At 39.2% G+C, this 20,308-nt stretch overlaps 3 protein-coding genes across 3 annotated transcripts; 1 reads left to right on the plus strand and 2 right to left on the minus strand.

Annotated features, from left to right (window-relative positions):
- Positions 1-3,446: 3,446 nt before the first annotated feature.
- On the minus strand, positions 3,447-5,808 carry LOC136278218 (adenosine receptor A2a-like). The gene has a single exon (XM_066161687.1). The coding sequence runs from the start codon at positions 5,694-5,696 to the stop codon at positions 4,782-4,784; it is 915 nt and encodes a 304-aa protein (XP_066017784.1). The 5' UTR covers positions 5,697-5,808; the 3' UTR covers positions 3,447-4,781.
- A 2,186-nt stretch (positions 5,809-7,994) lies between these two features.
- Positions 7,995-15,021, minus strand: LOC131771139 (serine/threonine-protein kinase 16). The gene is given in 14 exon segments (XM_066161688.1): positions 7,995-8,596; positions 9,258-9,292; positions 9,294-9,325; positions 10,443-10,452; positions 10,454-10,525; positions 10,527-10,539; positions 11,040-11,099; positions 11,822-11,853; positions 11,856-11,915; positions 12,422-12,583; positions 12,727-12,852; positions 13,283-13,318; positions 13,588-13,637; positions 14,841-15,021. Coding segments are annotated over 14 exon segments (960 nt in total). The 5' UTR covers positions 14,929-15,021; the 3' UTR covers positions 7,995-8,412.
- Positions 15,022-16,706: 1,685 nt separating this feature from the next.
- LOC131771155 (uncharacterized) lies at positions 16,707-20,047 on the plus strand. The gene is made up of 5 exons (XM_059086936.2): positions 16,707-17,566; positions 17,688-17,859; positions 18,774-18,939; positions 19,380-19,431; positions 19,610-20,047. The coding sequence occupies exons 1-5, from the start codon at positions 17,443-17,445 to the stop codon at positions 19,660-19,662; spliced, it is 567 nt and encodes a 188-aa protein (XP_058942919.1). The 5' UTR covers positions 16,707-17,442; the 3' UTR covers positions 19,663-20,047.
- Positions 20,048-20,308: the final 261 nt, after the last annotated feature.

Raw genomic sequence — 20,308 nt, forward strand, 5'->3', positions numbered from 1 at the left:
GTTAATACGCCGCCACCACCTCTAAATGTAGAAGCAATGGTTATTGAACTTAGTGAAATGCAATTTTGTCTGAAATCATAGCTTGATTCAAATCACGAGAATGATTTCAGACCAAAATTGCAATAAACGAAGCTCAGTTATCACCACTGTGCGTTGAAAAGAAAAGGATCCCGATGCGTCGCTTTCCTCAGTCGGCAATAAGCGCTTTTGGGAGGTGGGCGTGTTCACACCGTTGGTTCAGTGATTTAGAAGTAGACGGTGACTCACCATCAGTTGACTCTCTCACTGACTCATTTACTAAGGATCTTTCATCAGCCAGCGATATCTACTTTCCGTCCAAATACGTGAAGATTCATCCAATGGACAAGCCTTGGATGTCACCTGAGATTAAGGCTCTCATATTAGAGCGCCAACGCGCCTATCTAAATGGCCCGGAGGAGAAATGGCGTCGCCTTAGAAATAAGGTCAGAGAGGTTATCACCCGCTGGAAATGCGAGTTCTATAAAAACAAAGTTAATAACCTCAAGAGCACTGACCCGAGGAAATGGTGGAGTATGGTGAATAAGCTTGCAGGGAAGGCTAGCAGCCCTAACGAACTCAGTTATACTGACGAGGAAGGCAGAATTATCTCTGGCGCGACTCTCGCAACACGCCTTAATGAGTTTTTTGTATCTGTAATATCTGACATTAAGCCACTTGATACAAGTGCACTGCCCTGCTACTTACCATCCCCTCAACCGCCCGTAATCGAGACACAAAGGGTCTACAAAAAGCTACTTGCCATCAGCGCCTTTAAGGCCCCTGGGCCTGATGGGATTCCGACTCGTATCTGGAAAGAATATGCTGCTGAGCTCGCTGAGCCGATCACGCGAATATTCAACACCTCTATTGCATCAGGCTCCTTCCCTACTGCATGGAAAGACTCTAATGTCACACCGGTACCCAAGGTTACGCCCATAACCGGTAGGGAAGATTTAAGACCTATCTCCCTAACTGCAATCGTCTCTAAAGTCCTGGAGGATTTCGTAGTTGAATGGCTAATTGAGGATGTTGTGCACCTCATCGATTTCAGCCAATTCGGCTGCCTCAAAGGAACTTCAACCATCTATTGCCTGTTGGATATGATGCACAACTGGTTGTCCTCTATTGACAAACCAGGTATGTTCTTAAGGGCCTGCTTCCTGGATTTTAGTAAGGCTTTTGACCATATTGACCACACTATCTTAGTCAATAAACTCATCCACCTTGGGGTCCGTGGTTTTATTATCCGTTGGATTTGCAGTTTTCTTTATGGCCGTCGCCAAGCTGTTAAGATTAAGAACATTGTATCCCCTTGGTTGCCCGTGCACGCTGGAGTCCCGCAGGGCACTAAGCTTGGCCCCATCCTGTTCCTCCTGATGATTAACGATCTCGCGATTGAAACTCCATTACTATCGAGCCACTGGAAATATGTAGATGACCTAACAATATCCGAGGTCATCCCATCAGGCGGTACATCGTCCCTTCAGAAAGATCTTGACGCCATTGCACAGTGGTCGTCGCGAAATAATATGAACCTCAACCCAAAGAAGTGCAAGGAACTTGTGATTTGTTCGCTTAGAACACGGCCAGATCTTGGCCCTTTGTGCGTCAATGGACGTCCCTTAGAACGGGTCTCCTCACACAAGGTCCTTGGAGTCACTATCAGCGACACTCTTGGGTGGAATGAGCACGTGCGTGAGATTGTCTCCAAAGCCTCAAAACGTCTTTACATCTTAAGAGTGCTCAAGCGGTCCGGAATTCCACCCGAAGACCTTATTAACATATTTTATGCCTTGGTACGATCGGTCCTCGAATACGCCTGCGTCACTTGGTCTACTAGCCTACCAATTTACCTCAAGGACATGATCGAAAGAGTTCAGAAAAGAGCTCTGCGTATATTATTTCCGGCGCTGAGCTACAAAGACGCCATTGTGGCTGCAAACTCCACTCGCTTAAATGTGAGAAGAGACGAACTCTGCAAGAAAGTTTGGGACGGTATCTGTGTGCCTGGGTCACGGCTGTACCACCTTATTCCACCAAAGCGCGCCGATTGCCACGTTTATGAGTTGCGCAACAAAAACCATGTATCACTCTTTAAATGCCGGACCGAAAGATTTAAAAAATCTTTCTTTCCAACAATGGCGTCTAACGCCCAGTTCTTGTAGTCAAGCGTTTTTCATTGGTATATAACTACTGACTCTTGTAATTCCCAGTCCCCTTAGACTCTTAATTTTAAAGTCAAATGTAAGATTTTCGTATTTTTTAAATATTTAAAGTATACTTGTAAATTCACATGTATTTCACCACTGGGGTGCTATTTTTGAATACTTTTAATAAACCCTTCTATCATTACCACTTTATCACATCTATTTTGAATCACAAACTTCAGTCGCTCAATAGAAGAATTTTTTTGGCTGTACAGGTATTTAATTGATCCAGTATGATGGGTTGGTTTGTCTCTCATTTTCTTACAATTTGATTGATTTCTTCAAACAAGCCTTGAAATTTGTTTGGTTGCTGTGTTTAAGTAAAGCTGTCTTATTGGCTGAGAAAAAGATGCGATTAAGAGCATAAAAATCTCTCTAATTCTCTCTTATAATCCTTGTAACATCTTGAAATGAACAAGGCAAGTTATAAATGTTTGAGCTGATTTTAACGTTAAGCCTGAGGTTCATCGCCATTGTATAATGACAGCACATATTTCTTCAACAACGAAGATGTTGTCGCCCTACGATAAGCCACTCTTTTTAGACCAGGCCACGGTTGTTCGAAGGTTGGATAACGATATCCACTGGATAAAACTCTATCCGGTCGATAACGCTATACGTTTTGCTATCACTTATCCGCTGGATAGCGATTTATCTGTTGGATAACGTTATCTGCCTTTCATACAACTGGGCCAAGATGAATGACAACTGTCAATAGATATTACTTTTCCTAGTCAAGTCAAATAATGAAACTTCTGCACCTGGTGAACATTTGGAAAATGAAACCGTTTGACACGCTTCGTTTCATTTCTTTAGTCAATAGAAATTATTTTTTCTTGATAACCAATGCTAACAAAATTAAGTGAAAGCAGTTATACAAAAGTAATTTAACAAAGAAAATGGGAAAAACCCACTTTGTCATTCTTTTCACGCTTTCAGCTAAACATACAGTCTTTTTTTGTTGTTGTTTTTTTTTCATGAAAGCTTTATTTGAAACGGCGTCTACAAGTCTACATCTACGACGCCTTTAGGCTTCGATGTCTAAAGCTTCTTATCGATGAAACTTATAGGAGTATTCTCAACAGGCACTAGGAAGGCCACTAATATGTTTAACGGTCCAGCAGATCTTAGGAAATTCCACCGACGGAAACCGATCAATCTTATTCGAAAGATCCTTATTTTCTTTGTCTCAATTATTACGTGATGGTATAGAACTTCGCTAAGATCACTATCTGAGCATGCGTAGATTTTTGAATCTGTCATCTTCTGACAATCTTTCCTACTGTGTTTTCTTTTCCGTTGACCTCTTTTCAGGCGTAGAAAGCCTAAGAATATTACGGGTGCTTTTGCAGGAGACCTTAGATTTCATTGCATAAAGACTTTATTGTATTATACTGTTTTTTATACACCTTTTCAGATAACAATCGTGCTATCATATCGAGCCGCCATGTTTGTTTTGCATGTCGACACTTTTAAGGCTCGTGCTATGTTTGCACCTAGATCTCGCGCGGTCAAAAAACCTTATGGAGCCTCCTTGGGATGTGTACAGCTCCTTGTCAATATAAATCATGACCATGGTTGCACGCTGCACGCTTATCGTTTCTTATATAACATTGACAGTTTCAACATCTTTCGTTTTGTGTAGGAAAAAAAAGGAAAACAAACTGACCTCAGCATGTAGCCCACAGGCAAATCGATCAAGCGTATTAACCAATCAGAGCGCGCACTTTTATAAGGCTATGTCATCAGTCAATATCGTTCATCGCACTAAATAGTAGTGAATATTTTTGTCAAACGGAAGAAATCCTCCAGATCATCACAAGCGAAAGAGAAAAAAGAAACATGTCAAATAAAAATATCTATAATGAACAACCTAGTTTTCATTTACTATACCTTTAAAAGGGTCCGAGGTAAAGCTGTGCATGTAGGCTTTTTTTTGTATATATACTTTATAGGTCATAAAATGTTCTTCCTTCACTGCCAAATTGTTTCAGCGCTATCGAGTGATATTTATATGTGAATAAGGTTTGAACTGCCTGGTATCAATGTACTCCAACACGTTTCCAGTTGGATGTAGGTGAGTTTTCAATTGTTCTGAGAGGAAAGACGAAATATGATTAGAGTGTCATGTCGTAGACCACAACTGGTTCTCCTTTCCCAAACTCGTTGGCTTTGCAGCTTTGCTCAGTAGCCGGTGAACAACAGAGTACAGCGGTGTTCAGTATCTATACCTGTTTGAACTAGAAAACAGTTTGGTGTAGGTTCCGTTTTAGCTGTTTTGGTCCCGCCGATTGTAGGAGAGCCTGTGGCTCAGTCGCACCCTATGGTGGCAGCAAATATTCCTTAACACAACATCAAAATCATTTAGGAAGATGTTGTCACCCAACGTATAGAGCCACTCTTTGTAGACCAGGAGAAAAACAACTGTCACCTTGATACAGAGATCCTCTCTTGATCATGTGGCAATTCAGTAGTCGGAATATAATTTGTATTTAAGTCCAGCCGTTTTTTTCTTTCCACAGAGTTTTACATTGTTTTTCATAACACAAAGGTTCAATTTAGCTTACAACAACAGTTTAACTGTCTAATTGTGTCCTTTACAGCCTGTTTCACCTCCCTGATTTTCCAGCAGTAAAGAATGGGGTTCAGAGATGAGTTTAAGTATAGTAAACAAAGGAAAAAGGGGGGCACATAAGCGTCCAAAAACTCAAATAAATGGGGTAGAACTAAAGTAGCACAAAAAGGAGAGTAGCAAGCAAATAATCCAAGCTGTACCCATGTTATGGCGGAAACTGTTTTCTTGTATCGCGCTACATTCAATGCAGTCGGTACTACGCCATTGGGAGGAAGTTGTTGTCGTTGGTGAACATGGTCTTGTACATGAAGCAGTTGGTGACGGAGACGAAAATAGATCTTAGCGTAAGAGATGGCCGAGACAAGAAGAGAAATAAGCATCACAACAGCAATGGCGGAAATATTTAAAGAAAAGATGAAGAGACACCCAACCAAAGCACCAATTAGAAACCAAAAGGAGATAATAAGCGCTCGCACCCGCCTTAATGTAACAACATGTCTGTATCTCAACAACGACAACGCGAGAAGTCTGTCCATACTTATAGCAGTTGATGTCAAGAGGGAGACTCCACAAAGAACTAGAGACGAGACCGCCAGTATGAAAAAAACATATCGATGAACGTTGAAGCTGGTAAGAAGCGTTACTGTAAACAGCGGTTGTGTTATCAGTCCAACAGAAAGATCGGTGACCGCCAGACATCGAAACAAAAGTTTCGTCGGAGGACAAATCGAAGTCACTTTGTTAAGAGCAATTAGGATGAGAACATTGCCAACTGTCGCGGTGATGGAGAGAAAAGATGTCAAGGATGCGAGTGCTGCAGGACATCCCACGAGTGACGCCGTATCACTGACTTCAAATGAGGAGTTTGTATGTTCATCAGTGGTGTTCAGCATTTTTCTCAAAGCCAGCAACAGAGAGTTTTTTCTCAGGAAAGCAAATGTTGGTTACTGGTAAACTGTTCCTGTGTGACTGATTTTGATGGTGTACTGTGATCGTTCGGGTGAGAGTAGTTCTGAGAAGGACAGTTGTTGGTGATAGTGGCTTTAGTGATGTTTCGAGAACTGCACGTAGCAGAAAGAGTTTTCGTCAGTCGATGTCTACAAAACTAGTTCTGTGTCAATGATTGGTCAGTTTTGCTATGGTTATTAGCTGTGAGACTTCAAAATGTTAACCGTGTTGACCGGTTCCTTGGTTGTGTAATATGTCGTGAGTAGGGCGATTTGTAAGGCGCAGGGGGGGTGGGTGACGTTACAAGCCTAAGCACAGTTGCATACGACCATTAAAAATGATCTTGAATTCCCCCTAAAGCCTTGAATAGTTTGGTTTCTGCCTGCTCTGATGATGATGAATATTCTCTTTGCGGGTGATGGACGGGCAGTCATTATTTGTTATGTACGAAAGAAATGGCTATCGTGCAATCATTTCAAAGATCCTGTTTCAACCAGCTGAAATATTTTGCAATTTGATCCGGTTCATTGTTGGTTGTTAAATATGTCGTGAGTAAATATTTGCAATTTGACGGGTTCCTTGGTGGTGTAAATATGTCGTGAGTAAATATTTGCAATTTCACTTTCAAATACCGTTTAAAAAACATTTGTTATATTTATCAGTTTTGTTAAATTGTTCTATTCTAGTTTTCCACAGAATATCTCTTAATTCTCTCCTAAAATCCTAGTAACATCTTGAAATGATTAAGGCAAGTTATTAATGCTTCCGCAAGAAATGGCTGAATTGAACTTTGATGGGCTGTGGTGCTACTACCACTCTGAAGTGACCAGAAAATATTCCTTTAACATCAACATGGTCAATTGGGAGGCTGTGGTCACCAAACTGTGAGCCACTCTTCGGAGACTAGTGGCATAACAACCGCCACCTTGATAGAGAGATTCTTTCTCGTGGCGAGTTCAATGGCCTGAATATAAAAATTGGACACTAACAAAGTCATGAGTTCAGCTGTCCATCCCACAGAGTTTTTGCATTTTTTTGTACAACACATGGGTTTAGTGTGGCTCACAACGGCAAGTCTAATTGTGTCCTTTACAGCTTGTTTCGCCTCCCCGATTTTACAGCAGTTAAAAAGAAAGGGTTCAGAGATGAGTTTTTAAGTTAAATGAAGTCAATGAAAACTTGGATTTTGTGAAAATGCATCCAGTATGATACGAAGATACAAAAACAAATAGTCGGAGCTGTTACCCATGCAATGGCGGGCGGAAAAAACTGTGTTATTGTAACGTGCAATATTGAATTCAGTTGGCATGACGCCTCTAGGGGCCCAATGTTCTTGGAAAATATTGCAAGTACAAGCGGCAATTTAGTGGTGGAGACGAACGTTGACCTTGCTGTAAGAAGAGGCCGAAAAGAAAGCAGAAGAAGTATGGATAAAAAAAAAAAACAGCTGAAATTGGGCTATAAAAAGGGTGTGATAGTGATAGAGTGAACTAGTTAGAAAGAACAGATTAATGCCAGAAGCATGTTATGACTACTCGGATCCGCCTTAATGTAACAACAGGTAGTTATCTTAGACCCAATAAATAGCGCGAGAAGTCTGTCCAGAATAACTGCAGTTTGATGTAATTGAGGGCTCAACACATTCAAAGCTTTTGGATATCAGTTAATCTTTAAGTACAAGGTCTTTAACCCTTCCACTCCCACGGATTTAGTGAACAAGGACAGAATTTCTCCTCACCTTATGAATACAAGATCAATAGCAAGCAAGTGATGAGGAATAATTGTTGGTGATCCGATAGAGACTTCTCCAAACGACACATAAGAATTGTGTGGGAGACATTAAAGGAGAATTACTAATAGGAGCTTGGAGTGAATAGGTTAAAAATCTCATGTGTAGTGAAGGGAGTTTATCTATAGTATCCTTAGTGGCCGTGGTCACGCAACGATACCTCTCCTGCGGGGACAGACGGTGGCTGCTACTGAGGGGAATAACAATTTGCATATCTTGGAAAATGTAGGGGCTCTTATATTATTAATCTTGAATTATTTTCGATCTGTGTAAGCCGTCTCCATCTTCAACATAGTTATTCACCTCTCCCGTTTGATACTTGCCACTATGCGTGGGTGTGCTAATTCCGATTTTACAACAATAAGCGGCAATTGTCTTACACTCCTTCCCATCCTTTCACACCCCAGAAAAAAAAAACTCAAGATATCTTCATATTGCTGGAAAATAGTTCAAAACGATGTTCGAAATGGCAATAACAGCCTACTCTAAAGCTACGAAATTCGAAATTTCGGGTTCTGAGTACGTGCTAACGGTGGGTTTTAACGCACTTATTTGAGTGTCAAAAGTAATCCAGGAATGCTTTGGTTTTGCTTCACTTCGACTTGTGATTGGCCATGAAAAGCACCGCCTATACTTTCAACCAATCAGATTCAAAACCTATACTAATTACGACCTTGTCATTCACATTTTCCCGCGCCTCAAGCAGTTCGCTTGTTTTCTCTTATTGACTCCGGATGATAATTTTTTTTGCTCTGTTTCTGTTGTGATAACTTTGGTTTTGATTTTAAGACAATAAATCGAAATGTCTTCCTATAATTGGGTTTTAGTGATACGATTCTCTAAGTAATTTGATCAAATAGTTATATGTCCGATTAAAAAAAGGTAAAGTAAATGTACATTTGTATGGAAACACTTCTTCCGCCTTCAAAGCTAAAGACTGATGAGGCGGGAGATAGGTTTTCTAGTCTGCGTAAAATCAATTGAAGCGTAGGTCTCTCTTGAGGATCCACTTTAAGCATACTTGTTATCAAACCATTTAGCTCCATTGAATAAACACTGAAAACGCAACATGAGATAAGTCAATTTCTACAAACTTCTTGAAGAGCACATGACGTGGAGTGCTCAGGTTTCTTAAGAGCCAAACTAGCATCAGGTCTACAGGAATTTCAAACTTTGAGACAAAAGTAAAAATGGGATCCCATCGGTTTTGCTTTACTATGCTCAGCGATTGGTCGAGAAAAATTCCGCCACCCTCAACATCTTCCCGCGGCTGAAGTTCACATTTAATCGCATCAGATTCGTATGAGTTCCTTGTTTGACTCTGTGGCACCCTAACAAGGGCTTAAAACTCTTTATATGTACTTTAGCTATGCACCTCATTACAAAATCCCTCTCGTAAGAGAAAAAGTTGGATAGGAAACTTTCCTGTCCTCTCTCAGTTCCTTTGCAAAGAAGCTACCATTAAAGTTTTAGTCCCCTCATTTCAAAGAGAAATCCAGCAGTTTACATTTTAAGCCAAAATGTCTGGTGAACTACTAGCTCTCATGTCTGAAAAGGATGGAGCCCCATGACATCTTCCAGATTAAAATTAAGTATGGCGGGAATAAGGAAAAAAACATGGCAACGTGAAGTTTACAGATGGATTGTCTAAACGTTGGCAACTATGAAGCACACAAGAACATAAGCTTGTTATAGAAAACTCGGACAAGAAACTTACCTGGTACTTGGAATTTGAATAGTAACACTATTTGCAGGAGAGCGCTGAGCCATCACAAGGGCTTTGACCTGATTTAAAACAAAAACCATGAAAAATGCTGAAACATAATTTTATGGAGATCCTCATCTGTTGCATAGGAAATCAAAGACTCCCTGTAAGCAATTTCCTGGTCCAGGGCCCAGAGAAATTAAACATTTTGGAGATACAGTAAAAACCCACGTTTAAGAAACCTAGTTATCTTAACAACCTACAGGCCTGAAATTTTGCATTTGAATACCCAAATATATAAGAACCTATTCAGCCTGACAAAGAAAAATAGGTTTTTATATAAAAAAACACTCCAGATTTGATGGTCAAATTCTGGATTTCAATGGTGAAAATTTTTGTAGTGTACTGCTTTTTAGTCTTACCAATAAAATATTATTCATTCCATAAAAACTTTGCTGTAGTTACAAATACAGTCTCAAACAAATACTGTTACAGTACATTTAAAAGTCAAAAACAGTTTTTTGATACATGATACCGGACTTGTTTCGACAACCAAAAAGACTTGACATTTTTGTAAATGCTTTACAACTATAGCATAATATAGTACTATTGCCAGTCCCTCACCGAATGCCTATCACTAGACTAACTTTGCAAATAAAGCACCTACTAAGAACCTAATCAGCCTGTTATTGGAAAAAAAATACCCCAAAATATAGGAACCTGTTCAGCCTGACCTTCCAAATTCTAGGTTCTTATATACAGGTTTTTACTGTAGACCATGTGTTATGATAAACTTTTAGGGTGTCATCACATCCTGTTACCTTAAGTACTGGGGATAAGTGAGTAGACCAGCTGATGTCTATTCTTATGGGGTTTGCCAAATTAATGAAATTACTATTTCTCTGTGATTTTGACACTTCTCTATTTAAAAAATATTTAAAAGTATTCACCATTGAACAAATAGCACTGTTACTTCTGTTATATTCATCTTCATTGTGACATAAACTGGTCTTATGCTATGATTACCATGCTCTGAGTAACCAACAAGGTCAAACATGACAAAAACCAATAATTACTACTGACATATAAAAAACCCAGTTTCTACCGCCTCCAGTCAGACAATAAAAAATTGTCCATAACCCTTTGTAATTTCAGTTTCTGCTGCAGTTTCAATCAATTTTTAAAGAAAAATCTCACCATAAGCCATGGGCAAACAGAGTACAACCCAAAGACCACACGTCACTTCTCTCATCAATTTCACAGTTTGAAGGAACTTCAAAACAGTTCTGGAGCCCTGCAAGTCAGTACAGATAACAGTATTTACTGGACATCAGACGGCAATAAGGGAGGGGAATCCTACTTGTCCTACTCTAGATAGATACAAAAACAAAGTGCACTAAAATAAAACTGTTTGTATCTAATGCTATCCTGACAGTTTGACAACACTTTAATCTTTAGAGGACTCTTGCTGGAACAGCCCCCCTTCCCCCCCCACCCACAGGAAATTCAGCCATCCAAGGATGATAATGCATAGGTGCATTGTTTAATTCTCCCCTCCACCTGCTACACAGTTCTTTGTAAATAATTTACGAGAGTTTGGTAGTAGATCAAGAAAAACAAATTTCTACAGTTGAGCATTCTCAGTACCGGCTTGCTGGAGAGTTGAGATGAATATTGTAGGGAGGGGTTACTTCTTGGGAGTTAAAGGATTAAGGTCTCCCCAGCGTTTAAAATGTTTATAATATTAGTAGACAGTGTCTTCATGCTGTACAAAACTGAACACTTGTTTCTCACCTGTATGCAGCGGTAACCATTCCGGTGCAACACCGCTCTTGAAGGGCCAAGGCTTCCCTTCTGTAAGATATAAAACAGGGGCATAATAAAGTATTTTAAATACTTGTGAACAAAAAAATAGAATTGAAAAAAGGATTTTAAAAAGTAACATCAGCTAGGTTTTATAGCATCCACCTCACAAGCCAGGTTTTTTTTTTTCAACCAGCCATTTCTGTAATGAAATGTGTCTCGAGGCTTCTTGTTGATCATTCAAACTGCATTGCAGTGAGGCAGCTATGAAAGCATGATTCAATACACTAACTGCAGCCAGTGTGCTTATCAAATACAGAAAATCCCTTGTCAAAAAACAAACAAAACCAAACAAAAACCCCAAACACATTAACCTCATTCACACTCAAAATTATCTTAACTCCTTACACCTGGTCTCTTCTCCACCCTCAAAAACACAAGATATTTTATATCAGTAGGGGCAAAATCCAACTGGATCACATGGTTTAGTTGAAGCTGAAAGAGAGAGGTCTGGTTCCTAAAGAGGACTTTTTGTATCTGATGACACGTGGCCACACGCCTCAACAAAACCTCAGCTGACATCATTGTGTTGAAAAAACCAATATATTTATTTGACTCCAATGAAAGTGATCTCCCACACCCAGGTTGTCAAAACAACCCTTTCCCTTACTGCTGCTCTAACATTCAGACTTTTCTGATCCTAGCCTACACCGTGGACAAGAATAATACGCTAGATCTTCTATTCAAATTAAAATCCATCACCTATTCCTTACCGGGAAGTAATGAAACATCGTGCTCTGGAGACACATTTCCAAGATCCATCAGTACCACAGTCATGTCGAGGAGCCAATGAACACAATTATGAGGCTGAAAAAAAGGGATGTTACCAGTTTAGTTAGCAGAGTCAAAAATCTTCTAAAGCACCATCATTGCCTAACAAATGATGCATCTTCATGATTTACACATAAAAACCAATCATTTGATTGTGGTGACATGTTTACAACAATATTCTGGTTCCAGTGTATAAGGGGGAAACACAATGGATTAATGAGTCTGTGGAACTTTGACTCCCACTTGGATAAAGAAAGGCTGTGTCTCCAGGCCCCTAGAAAGGGTCATGTTGGCCTGGGTTGTCTGGAAAGAAATAACTTTGCCCACCCTGCTCTTTTTCTATCTCAACAGGGAATATTAAATCAAATGTACAGTATAAACACCAGTTGATGTCAAAGAAACATGAGAAAATGCTGGGGATAAACTCCTAGCATCTATCCAAGAGAACGGTCAATACTTTCAAGACTTTCATGTCACAGAATCTGAGATAAACAGCAGCTGTATGTAACTCAGTCTGGTGTGTAAACCATGATCTATAATACAGACTCTTCCTACCTGATATCTCTGTGTGCCAGAGGTGGGTCTAAGCTATGAAAAGCAAGTATAGCTTCACAGAGTGACTTGAACATATGAAGACTATTTAACTCAGGGATGTGACCTCCTGCAAGCTGTGTGCGTTCAATCAAGTCTTGCACTGTTCCATTCTAGGAGACATTGAATAGAGTGAGATGAATTATGTAATAAGACCCTTTTGTTTTCAATTGTTTAAAGCTATATTTACTGGCAGTTACTTGTAATTATTATAAAACTGAGATTTGAATAAATGTAGCAGGTGGAATGAAAATACCTTGTAGTAAGTCACAAGCATGCGTGCCTCTTTATATGTTCCTTTAGATACCACATCCACATCATGCAAGTCGAGGACACTTGGGTGAGAAACAGCTCTATGCGCATCTACCTCACGTTCAAATGCCTGTTGTGATCAGAACAAATAAAATCCCAGAACTAAACAAAAATATTTATTAGCCATTTCTTTATATGCCTATTGTTATGAGTAAAGCATGTGATTTGTCAGTCATATCCAAAGACACTTGAAGAAGTCTATAGGAGTCTGAGTTGGGGTAAGTACAATCATTTACATACATATAATTTTCCTGTATTGGTGTGGTCTTGTTCCACATTATATAATTCAGAATATATGCATCAAGGGTTTCTATAAAAGCCTATTAACAGTGGCCTACTGCCACCTATAAAACCTCTTAAGCTGGTGATACACCTGTGACTTTGTCTAACAAAGAACTTTCCATTAAAGCTTGTTAAAAAATGCCTAAATGTAAAATGAGACCATTAGTCTTACTGTCTGAAGGGTATTTCAAGTTATTTTTAAAGAAAATTGTATTCACCTCTTCTTGCTCAGGAAGATCAAGACGGATTCTTTTCTAAAGGGAAAGAATGGAAATAATCAAAAGATTGAAAATATATAAATTAATAAAGGAGAACCACAAGGATCCCTCTCTTAGCAAGTTATTGAAATATGTTTGGGAGAGCATGGTGTCCTTGAAACCAAGCCAGAGAAAACTGGGAGCAGAAATATCATAGGGATCTGCTATATTTTTACCTCTTCAGTCTCAAAAAAGCACAGATCTGTGTATCTGAAAGATAATTTTCACCACATGCAGTGACAGTACTAAATCAAATTCAAACTTACCAGAGCAAACCATTCATTTCCACGATGAACTAGATTAACATAGGAGAAGGCTGGAAATAAAACATTGGAAGGTCCAGTTTAGAGCTGTATTTATAAATTTACCATTAAGATAATAGTACTGCTAATAATAATATATTTAAAAAAGGGAAAATTAATCGAAATTAAATGCTACATAGTTGGTTAGAAATAAGAATACTAAACCTTAAAGCCATGTTTACTCTCAACAGTTCTCTAATGGTTGAGAAAAATATTTGGGTTGTCAAGGGTAAGTGCCACAATATTGTGACTAGCCAAAGTCACAATATTGTGACTAGTCAAAACAATTGTCAGGAGTAAAATTAGCAGGCAATCACAATAACTCCAGCAATCTTTTCACTCTTTGGATACCAATTTGAAAAAAGATTGACAAAACTAGAATTTAAGGTAGAAATAAGGTCATACCAATAAAAACAAATACATCATTGCCATCATTATGATTATTATTGTGATCATCACTCTTATCATTATTATTATCATTATCTTTATCAATTAATTACTCAGAGGTCTCAATAAATTTTTCCATAGGTGGCTGAGAAGGTGTAATGGGCAGCTGTGCATGGAAAAAAGGGCTGTAAGGGCAAAACCCAAGAGCCAATTCGTAAACTAGACATTGGTAAGAGTTCTCGTAGGCAGCAGTAGACCCACGGTAAACTGCGTTATTGAAACCCCCGTTATTATTAATTGTTTTGTTGTGCTTCATTTTGTTTTTGTTTCTTTCGTTTTTGTTAGCACATTTTTGTTTACTTTTTTAGTCGGCTGATTTATATTTAGTCATCTGGCTGTTTCTAGGAAAAATGTTTCACTCAGATCACAGGATAATTTTACTCCAGTCCTTCGTTCAAAGTTAAGGTATTTTTTTCGACGATCTTTTACTTCCTACCTATGGATCTAATGAATACCTTCCTTGATTAAAATTTAACAGAAACATAACTTGGGCCTCATTAGCCAGTGAGCGTTCAGAGGATCGATCTCTGTCAGAAATTCCTAACTCTGCCGGTAAATTGATCGTCACATACAGTGTAATTCAGCTTCACAAAACAATACGACAGTTAGGGACAGTTTCCTTCTTGGAGGCGATCACATCGACTTTCAAATTCTCATTCACAAACAGAGATTAGAAAAGTTGCCGAAGGAAGTTACAATATTGCAAACTCTGGCCTGGTACCAAATGCGTAAGCTTAACAGATGGCAGAGTGAATGCTCTAGTTAATTACCTCCTTCTCCAAGTTCTTTAACCACTCGGTATTTTTTCCCATTTACCGTCACTGATGGTCTGCAAAATGACGAGCATTTGTGACCCATTAATATCAGTATTTTGCTTGAAACAACTCGGATTGTTTGTGGGTTAACTTCCTGCAGTTCTTCGAAGTAGTGTGTATATTTGTGTTAATTAGTGACCAGTTCGTCCTCTATCAATTTTTTTCTCCACTGACAGCTAAGTTTGCAGGCGCAGTTCCTAGGTAATGACAAATTGATTATTTTAGGAGCCTTTAGCACGTAGAAACTTTTAGATATTTCCTTGGCAAGGCATTTTGAATTGGAGTAGTTTAAAACTCTAAATAAAACTAGTGTTCAAAATTTTAAATCGGTCGTTAGCGTCAAAATCCAAAATGGGCCATAAATGTCCCAAAATCCAAAGTCGTTCACTAGTGTCCAAAATCCAAAATCGGCCACTTGTATCCAAATTTAAAATCGGCCACTAGTGTCCAAAATTTAAAATCGGCCATTTAGTGTCCAAAATCAAAATCGGCCACTATTGTTAAAAATCCAAAGTTGGCCACTAGTGTACAAAATTGGTCACTGGTGTCCGGAATCCAAAATCGGCCTCTAGTGTGCAAAATTTAAATAAGGCTACTAGTGTCAAAACTGAAGAAACGGCCACAAGGTCCAAAATCCAAAAGGGGCCATGCCACAGGCTTCCAAAAAAAGAAACGGCCACTAACGTCCAAGATCCAAAATCTGCCAAGGCCAAAACACAAAATTGGCCACTACCATTCAAAATGATAAAGAGGCCACCAGTGTCCGAAATCCAAAATCGGACACTAGTGTCCGAAATCCAAAATCGGCCAATTGTGTCCGAAATCTTAAATCAGCCATTAGTGTCCAAAATCCAAAGTCGGCCACCAGTGTCCATATTCTAAAATCGGCCACTAGTGTCCCAAACGAAGAAACGACCAGTAACGTCTAAAATCGGCCACCAGTGTCCAAAATGAAAAAATACCCTCTTTCCTCCAGGCTCCACTTACGAATAATGATTAAACTATGCTTGGTTTAATTTTGCCTGTTAATCATAAATCATTTTCTAATGTCATTACATTTTAATTTTTGTGAGACTTTTGTTTCATACAACAACGCATTCAGCGTTTTAGGATATTCCATAATGCCGTGTTTAAGGATATTGCGCCCCTCTATCACTCAACCATTTCATCTGCCATCGAAAAGGGTCACCCTGTTAACCTTGCTCGCTTAGCGGCTCTTTAGGGCATTAGTCGCTGATTCAAAAGGTAAAATGCTGTGTCCTCAGATGATAAAATTTGCTCAAAGCTTCCACAATGTGCAGATCACCCCTTTTTTAGATATTCCGCAAAGAAAAGTTTTGTTTTCAATAACATGTCAAAATTATTTTGAGATGTCTATCAGCTGATTCAAACGTTAAAATGCTCTCTCTAACATGAAAAAAATTATTCTTTAAGTTTCCATATGCACCGATCACGTCCATTAAGATATTTCTGCAAGGAAATGTTTTGTCTTTAATCACGCACCATCCTGAAGTGATATTTATTGTCTTCTGTAGTGCCACGCAATAAATGAAAACTAATACTTTGGGTTGTTCAAGCACAAAAAAATTTATTTCGAAGGCATTCTTCTTTTTGTTAAGTGTATGCTGCGCCCAATAATCTTTGGTGCGAATTTCGAACCACGAACATACTCCGGAATAAACCATAAATGACATCGGGTCAAAATCGGGTGAAGTTCGGCATTGTATTGTTAGCATCAGTCACTCACTTCGATAACACATGTGGCTTCGCCTCCTAGAAGGCAGAAGCCACAAAAAACCATCAGTCACGCATTCTACAGCCATCAGCGTACACACTGGGACGGGAAAAATCTAAGCCCGGGCGTAGTATAGGGGTATTCAACGGACACGCACCTAGAGCCAAAATGGTGTGTAAGTGTAACGGAAAAAATTATAGGACATTTTAGCATGAGCATATATGGTATATCAAATGACATAGTGTTTTCCGGCAAGATGTAAATTTCAGTCGGCCTCCATATGGAATGACAGTGGATAACTTATGTTTGTTGTAAAACCGCATGTCAGCCTGCTTTATCCTGAACTGATAATGAGAATGCTACCATGCGTTTTCGTTGAAATTTTGCGAGGAAATGTTGTTTTCTTATACGATATTTGCCAAAATTCTCTCGTGCCCGTTATCTATTTATTTCTTTTGTGCAATGATTGGACAGATCAAGAGAATATAATTTTTATATTCCTTTTTCAACAGTCATTCCGTACGGAAGCTGACTGTTTTTTACATTTTGCGCAGGGAAACGTTCTGTGTCATTTTATGAATCAGGTATGCTCGAGAAATGTCTTTAATTTTCCGTGATACTTACACAGAATAATCAGTCCTAGTGCGTGTCCGCTGAACACCCCCATATACTGCGTTAATTTTGCCCCTTCGATTTCAAGCGCATGCAACGGCAGCTGTGTCGTCGTTTTTAGCGACTTTAAAGTGTTTATCAACAAAGGAAATAGATCTCACTTAAAAACAAGAGTGAAATGAATTAATTTGTAAAGAAAGAGCTTTCAACATGAAAGACACATCGGAAAACCATCCAACCTCACGGCAGTCTGCACGTCCAGAGACGACAACAAATCTCCGACCTAAAGGCACATCTTACTCTTCTCGCCATAGTCAGACACGACCTATAACGAGTAAGTATAAAGTTGATTTCCGTATACCTTTATACTCGATTCAATGTTTATTCGTTTGATTTGGTGGTGTAGTCTTTGCAAAGAAGTCGATGATCATTTGTTTACTCTTTTCACTTTGCAGCTGACGTCGAGGAGACACCTTCGGCAGAGAGTCAGCGGCCGGGTGTGAGGCTGACATCACTTTCTGCCCTGTACCAGCCCGCTTTTAAGCCATATTCCTTCACTCACATGTACGACACAAAATACAACAATGATTTTAAAGGCAGATATTGGCCGCCTCCTGTGCCAAACAGGTAAAAATACTCGAGTATTTAACTACAGTGCCTGAGCTACTCTAAGTGGTTGTCATAGTAACGCGGACGAACGCTTGCCATATTTTGGCTGTAGCAACTTCCAAAGGGTAGTTTACAAGCTAAATTAAAGGTATTGTGTTAAAGAAAATAACACTAAAGCAAAGTGTTTTCAAATATTTCTACTTGACATGGAACAAATGGTCATGCTTTCGTCGTAACACATTGCAAACGTGAGAGTGATGCGAAACATTAAGGTCATTTCAGCGATTGAACAGCTTTATGGTTAACCTGAAAACCACCCCGGTTTGATGGCTTAGTTACTCAGATATCTTATAGATTAGTCTTTTATGATATGGGAGAGTAAAACCTTTTCTTGAAGCCTTTGCAATCGATCGTCTCATAGCTAAAGTAACACTGAAGTTCGTCGAAATATAATTTGTTTAGCCTTTGTTGTGCTGTACTATTCACAAATAATTTTATAAGGCGCGGTGATTCTACCTCGAAACTGCTTGAACTAGAACCATTTCCTGCTAAAAGAAAAGTTAAGCCCACTCTCTTTCCCGAAGTACTAATCGGAAGGTTGTCGGTTCGACTCGTAGGGGGAGCACTCGGAGTTCTTTTTCTCCGAGTATGCCTGAGCACTGAATAATTTCATATTTCAATCTCTTTCCCTGATCTCTCTCTTTTCGGAGACTGAATCAATAGTTGAAAACATGGCAGCGCTCCGTTGTCCGAAAAATATGCTTCATTTATTTTGGGACGACCGAAGCGTACCTCAAATTATTTTGAACTTGTAGGCTCACTCGTTTGATTATTCTTTATGACAAGAGGAATATTTAAAAAGTTTACATTACATAAAAAATTTGCTCTCCAATAGCTGCTATTAAATTGAATAGAGTTATTTCTTTTTTCAGGGTTTCTTCTGCCAACTACGCTCCAATCAACTACAGATTTGGCTCCACGACATACCAACGACACTTTCAACAGAGAAAACCCTTCCCTACTGCGTTTGTAATTCCATATTCTCGTCACAACAACCCCCAGCCAAACATGGTCAACTCTTATAACTGTCCGGATGGAGTAAGTTGCCAGCTTTTTTTTTTTTATTAGCAGTACGCGCCAGGAGGGATTTGAACGTGGCACAAATCTTGATGCACGTGTCGTCTTCCAGTCGATTCTAATTCTTTTTGCAAATCCAACCCAATGCGTATCCGGTGCCAAGATAAAATACGAACAGTACCTCCTTTTTGGCGAAGGCGGCGCGCGAGTCAAATCTTGGCAATCTTGCGCAAACTTCACCTCTTTTTTTTTGCTATTTTTTTCGACTTGCGCGACGCCGAAAAGGAGGGACTGCTCGTTGTCCAAAGCCAAGAGGTAATCCTTTTAGTACACCTCATCAGGGACTCCATATATGACTTACAGAATTGGAACACATCGTGGTGGGAAGATGAAAGGGGCGGGGGAGAAAGTGGAAATGACTGACTTTCTGGCTCAATCTGATCTTACTCACATTTCGACAGGTGAAATGGATATGGAATCCTTCCACAGGAACTATTGGAAACGCTAATGGAGGTAGGCTTTAATTTTCAAGTGAACATGCCCTGTTTCGCCCACAACAGGTAGAATTACATCTTTTTAGAGCTCATTCGCTCGGAGTTTACCATGATACGCGCATGTAGTTCCGCTTTTGGTTGTAATAATATAATTTATAGACAGGTAAAACAGTTTCCTTCTTCGTCTTCATTTTCAGGCGAGACACAAGGGAAAAACAGGCTGCGGAACCACAGATGGTATTCCAGATAACACAGAAAAAAAAAATTAGCTTGAATGTTTTTTTTTTTTTTGCATTTGAGACTGAAAGCAATTTCTTTGCTTAGAGTTGAGATTTATCTTTTAAAAGAGGTGATATTTTCAAAGCATGCGATTTTTTCTTCCGTCCTTAATGGTAGGAAGATCTCAAAAACCTACCTGGATGCTATTAGCAGCTTCATACCAGTGTAGAATAAGATTTAAGGACAATAGCTCCCATTGAGGAATGTGATATCGTTTTGCAAAATTTCCATATGAGATTTTCAGGGCCGGAATACACTAAACGACGTCAAAGTTCGTGCGGCAGTGCCTTAAGTAAAAAGAAATATAATTTGTAGATAAGTTCAAATAAAATGCATATATTTTTATTTTGTATTTACGCTTGATTTCTTTTTGTAACTTAATTGGTTCGTCCTCACGCTGACACATCTCCCTGCTGAAAAAAATAGTCGTAAAATGAAAAAAAAAGAAATGCGCAGTTGAGCTTTAGACTCGTTACCAATACCTCTACTCCGCGTTCGTACTAAAGGTTTACGCGAACGTTAGAGGAGGAGGCTTTGAATCGTCTATCTTAGTGATAACCGATTTAAATGGCGAAGGAGTACGAGTACTTAAAATTCCGTTTTTTTTTTCACTTTAT

This window comes from Pocillopora verrucosa, chromosome 14 (assembly GCF_036669915.1).
Source record: "Pocillopora verrucosa isolate sample1 chromosome 14, ASM3666991v2, whole genome shotgun sequence".
Classification (NCBI taxonomy): Eukaryota; Metazoa; Cnidaria; class Anthozoa; order Scleractinia; family Pocilloporidae; genus Pocillopora; species Pocillopora verrucosa.

Coding starts and splice junctions, on each gene's coding strand:
- LOC136278218 (XM_066161687.1), bottom strand. CDS start 5,696: ATGCTGAACACCACTGATGAACATACAAACTCCTCATTTGAAGTCAGT.
- LOC131771155 (XM_059086936.2), top strand. CDS start 17,443: ATGAAAGACACATCGGAAAACCATCCAACCTCACGGCAGTCTGCACGT. Junction 17,860..18,773: donor CCGCCTCCTGTGCCAAACAG/GTAAAAATACTC, acceptor TTCTTTTTTCAG/GGTTTCTTCTGCCAACTACG. Junction 18,940..19,379: donor CTTATAACTGTCCGGATGGA/GTAAGTTGCCAG, acceptor ACATTTCGACAG/GTGAAATGGATATGGAATCC.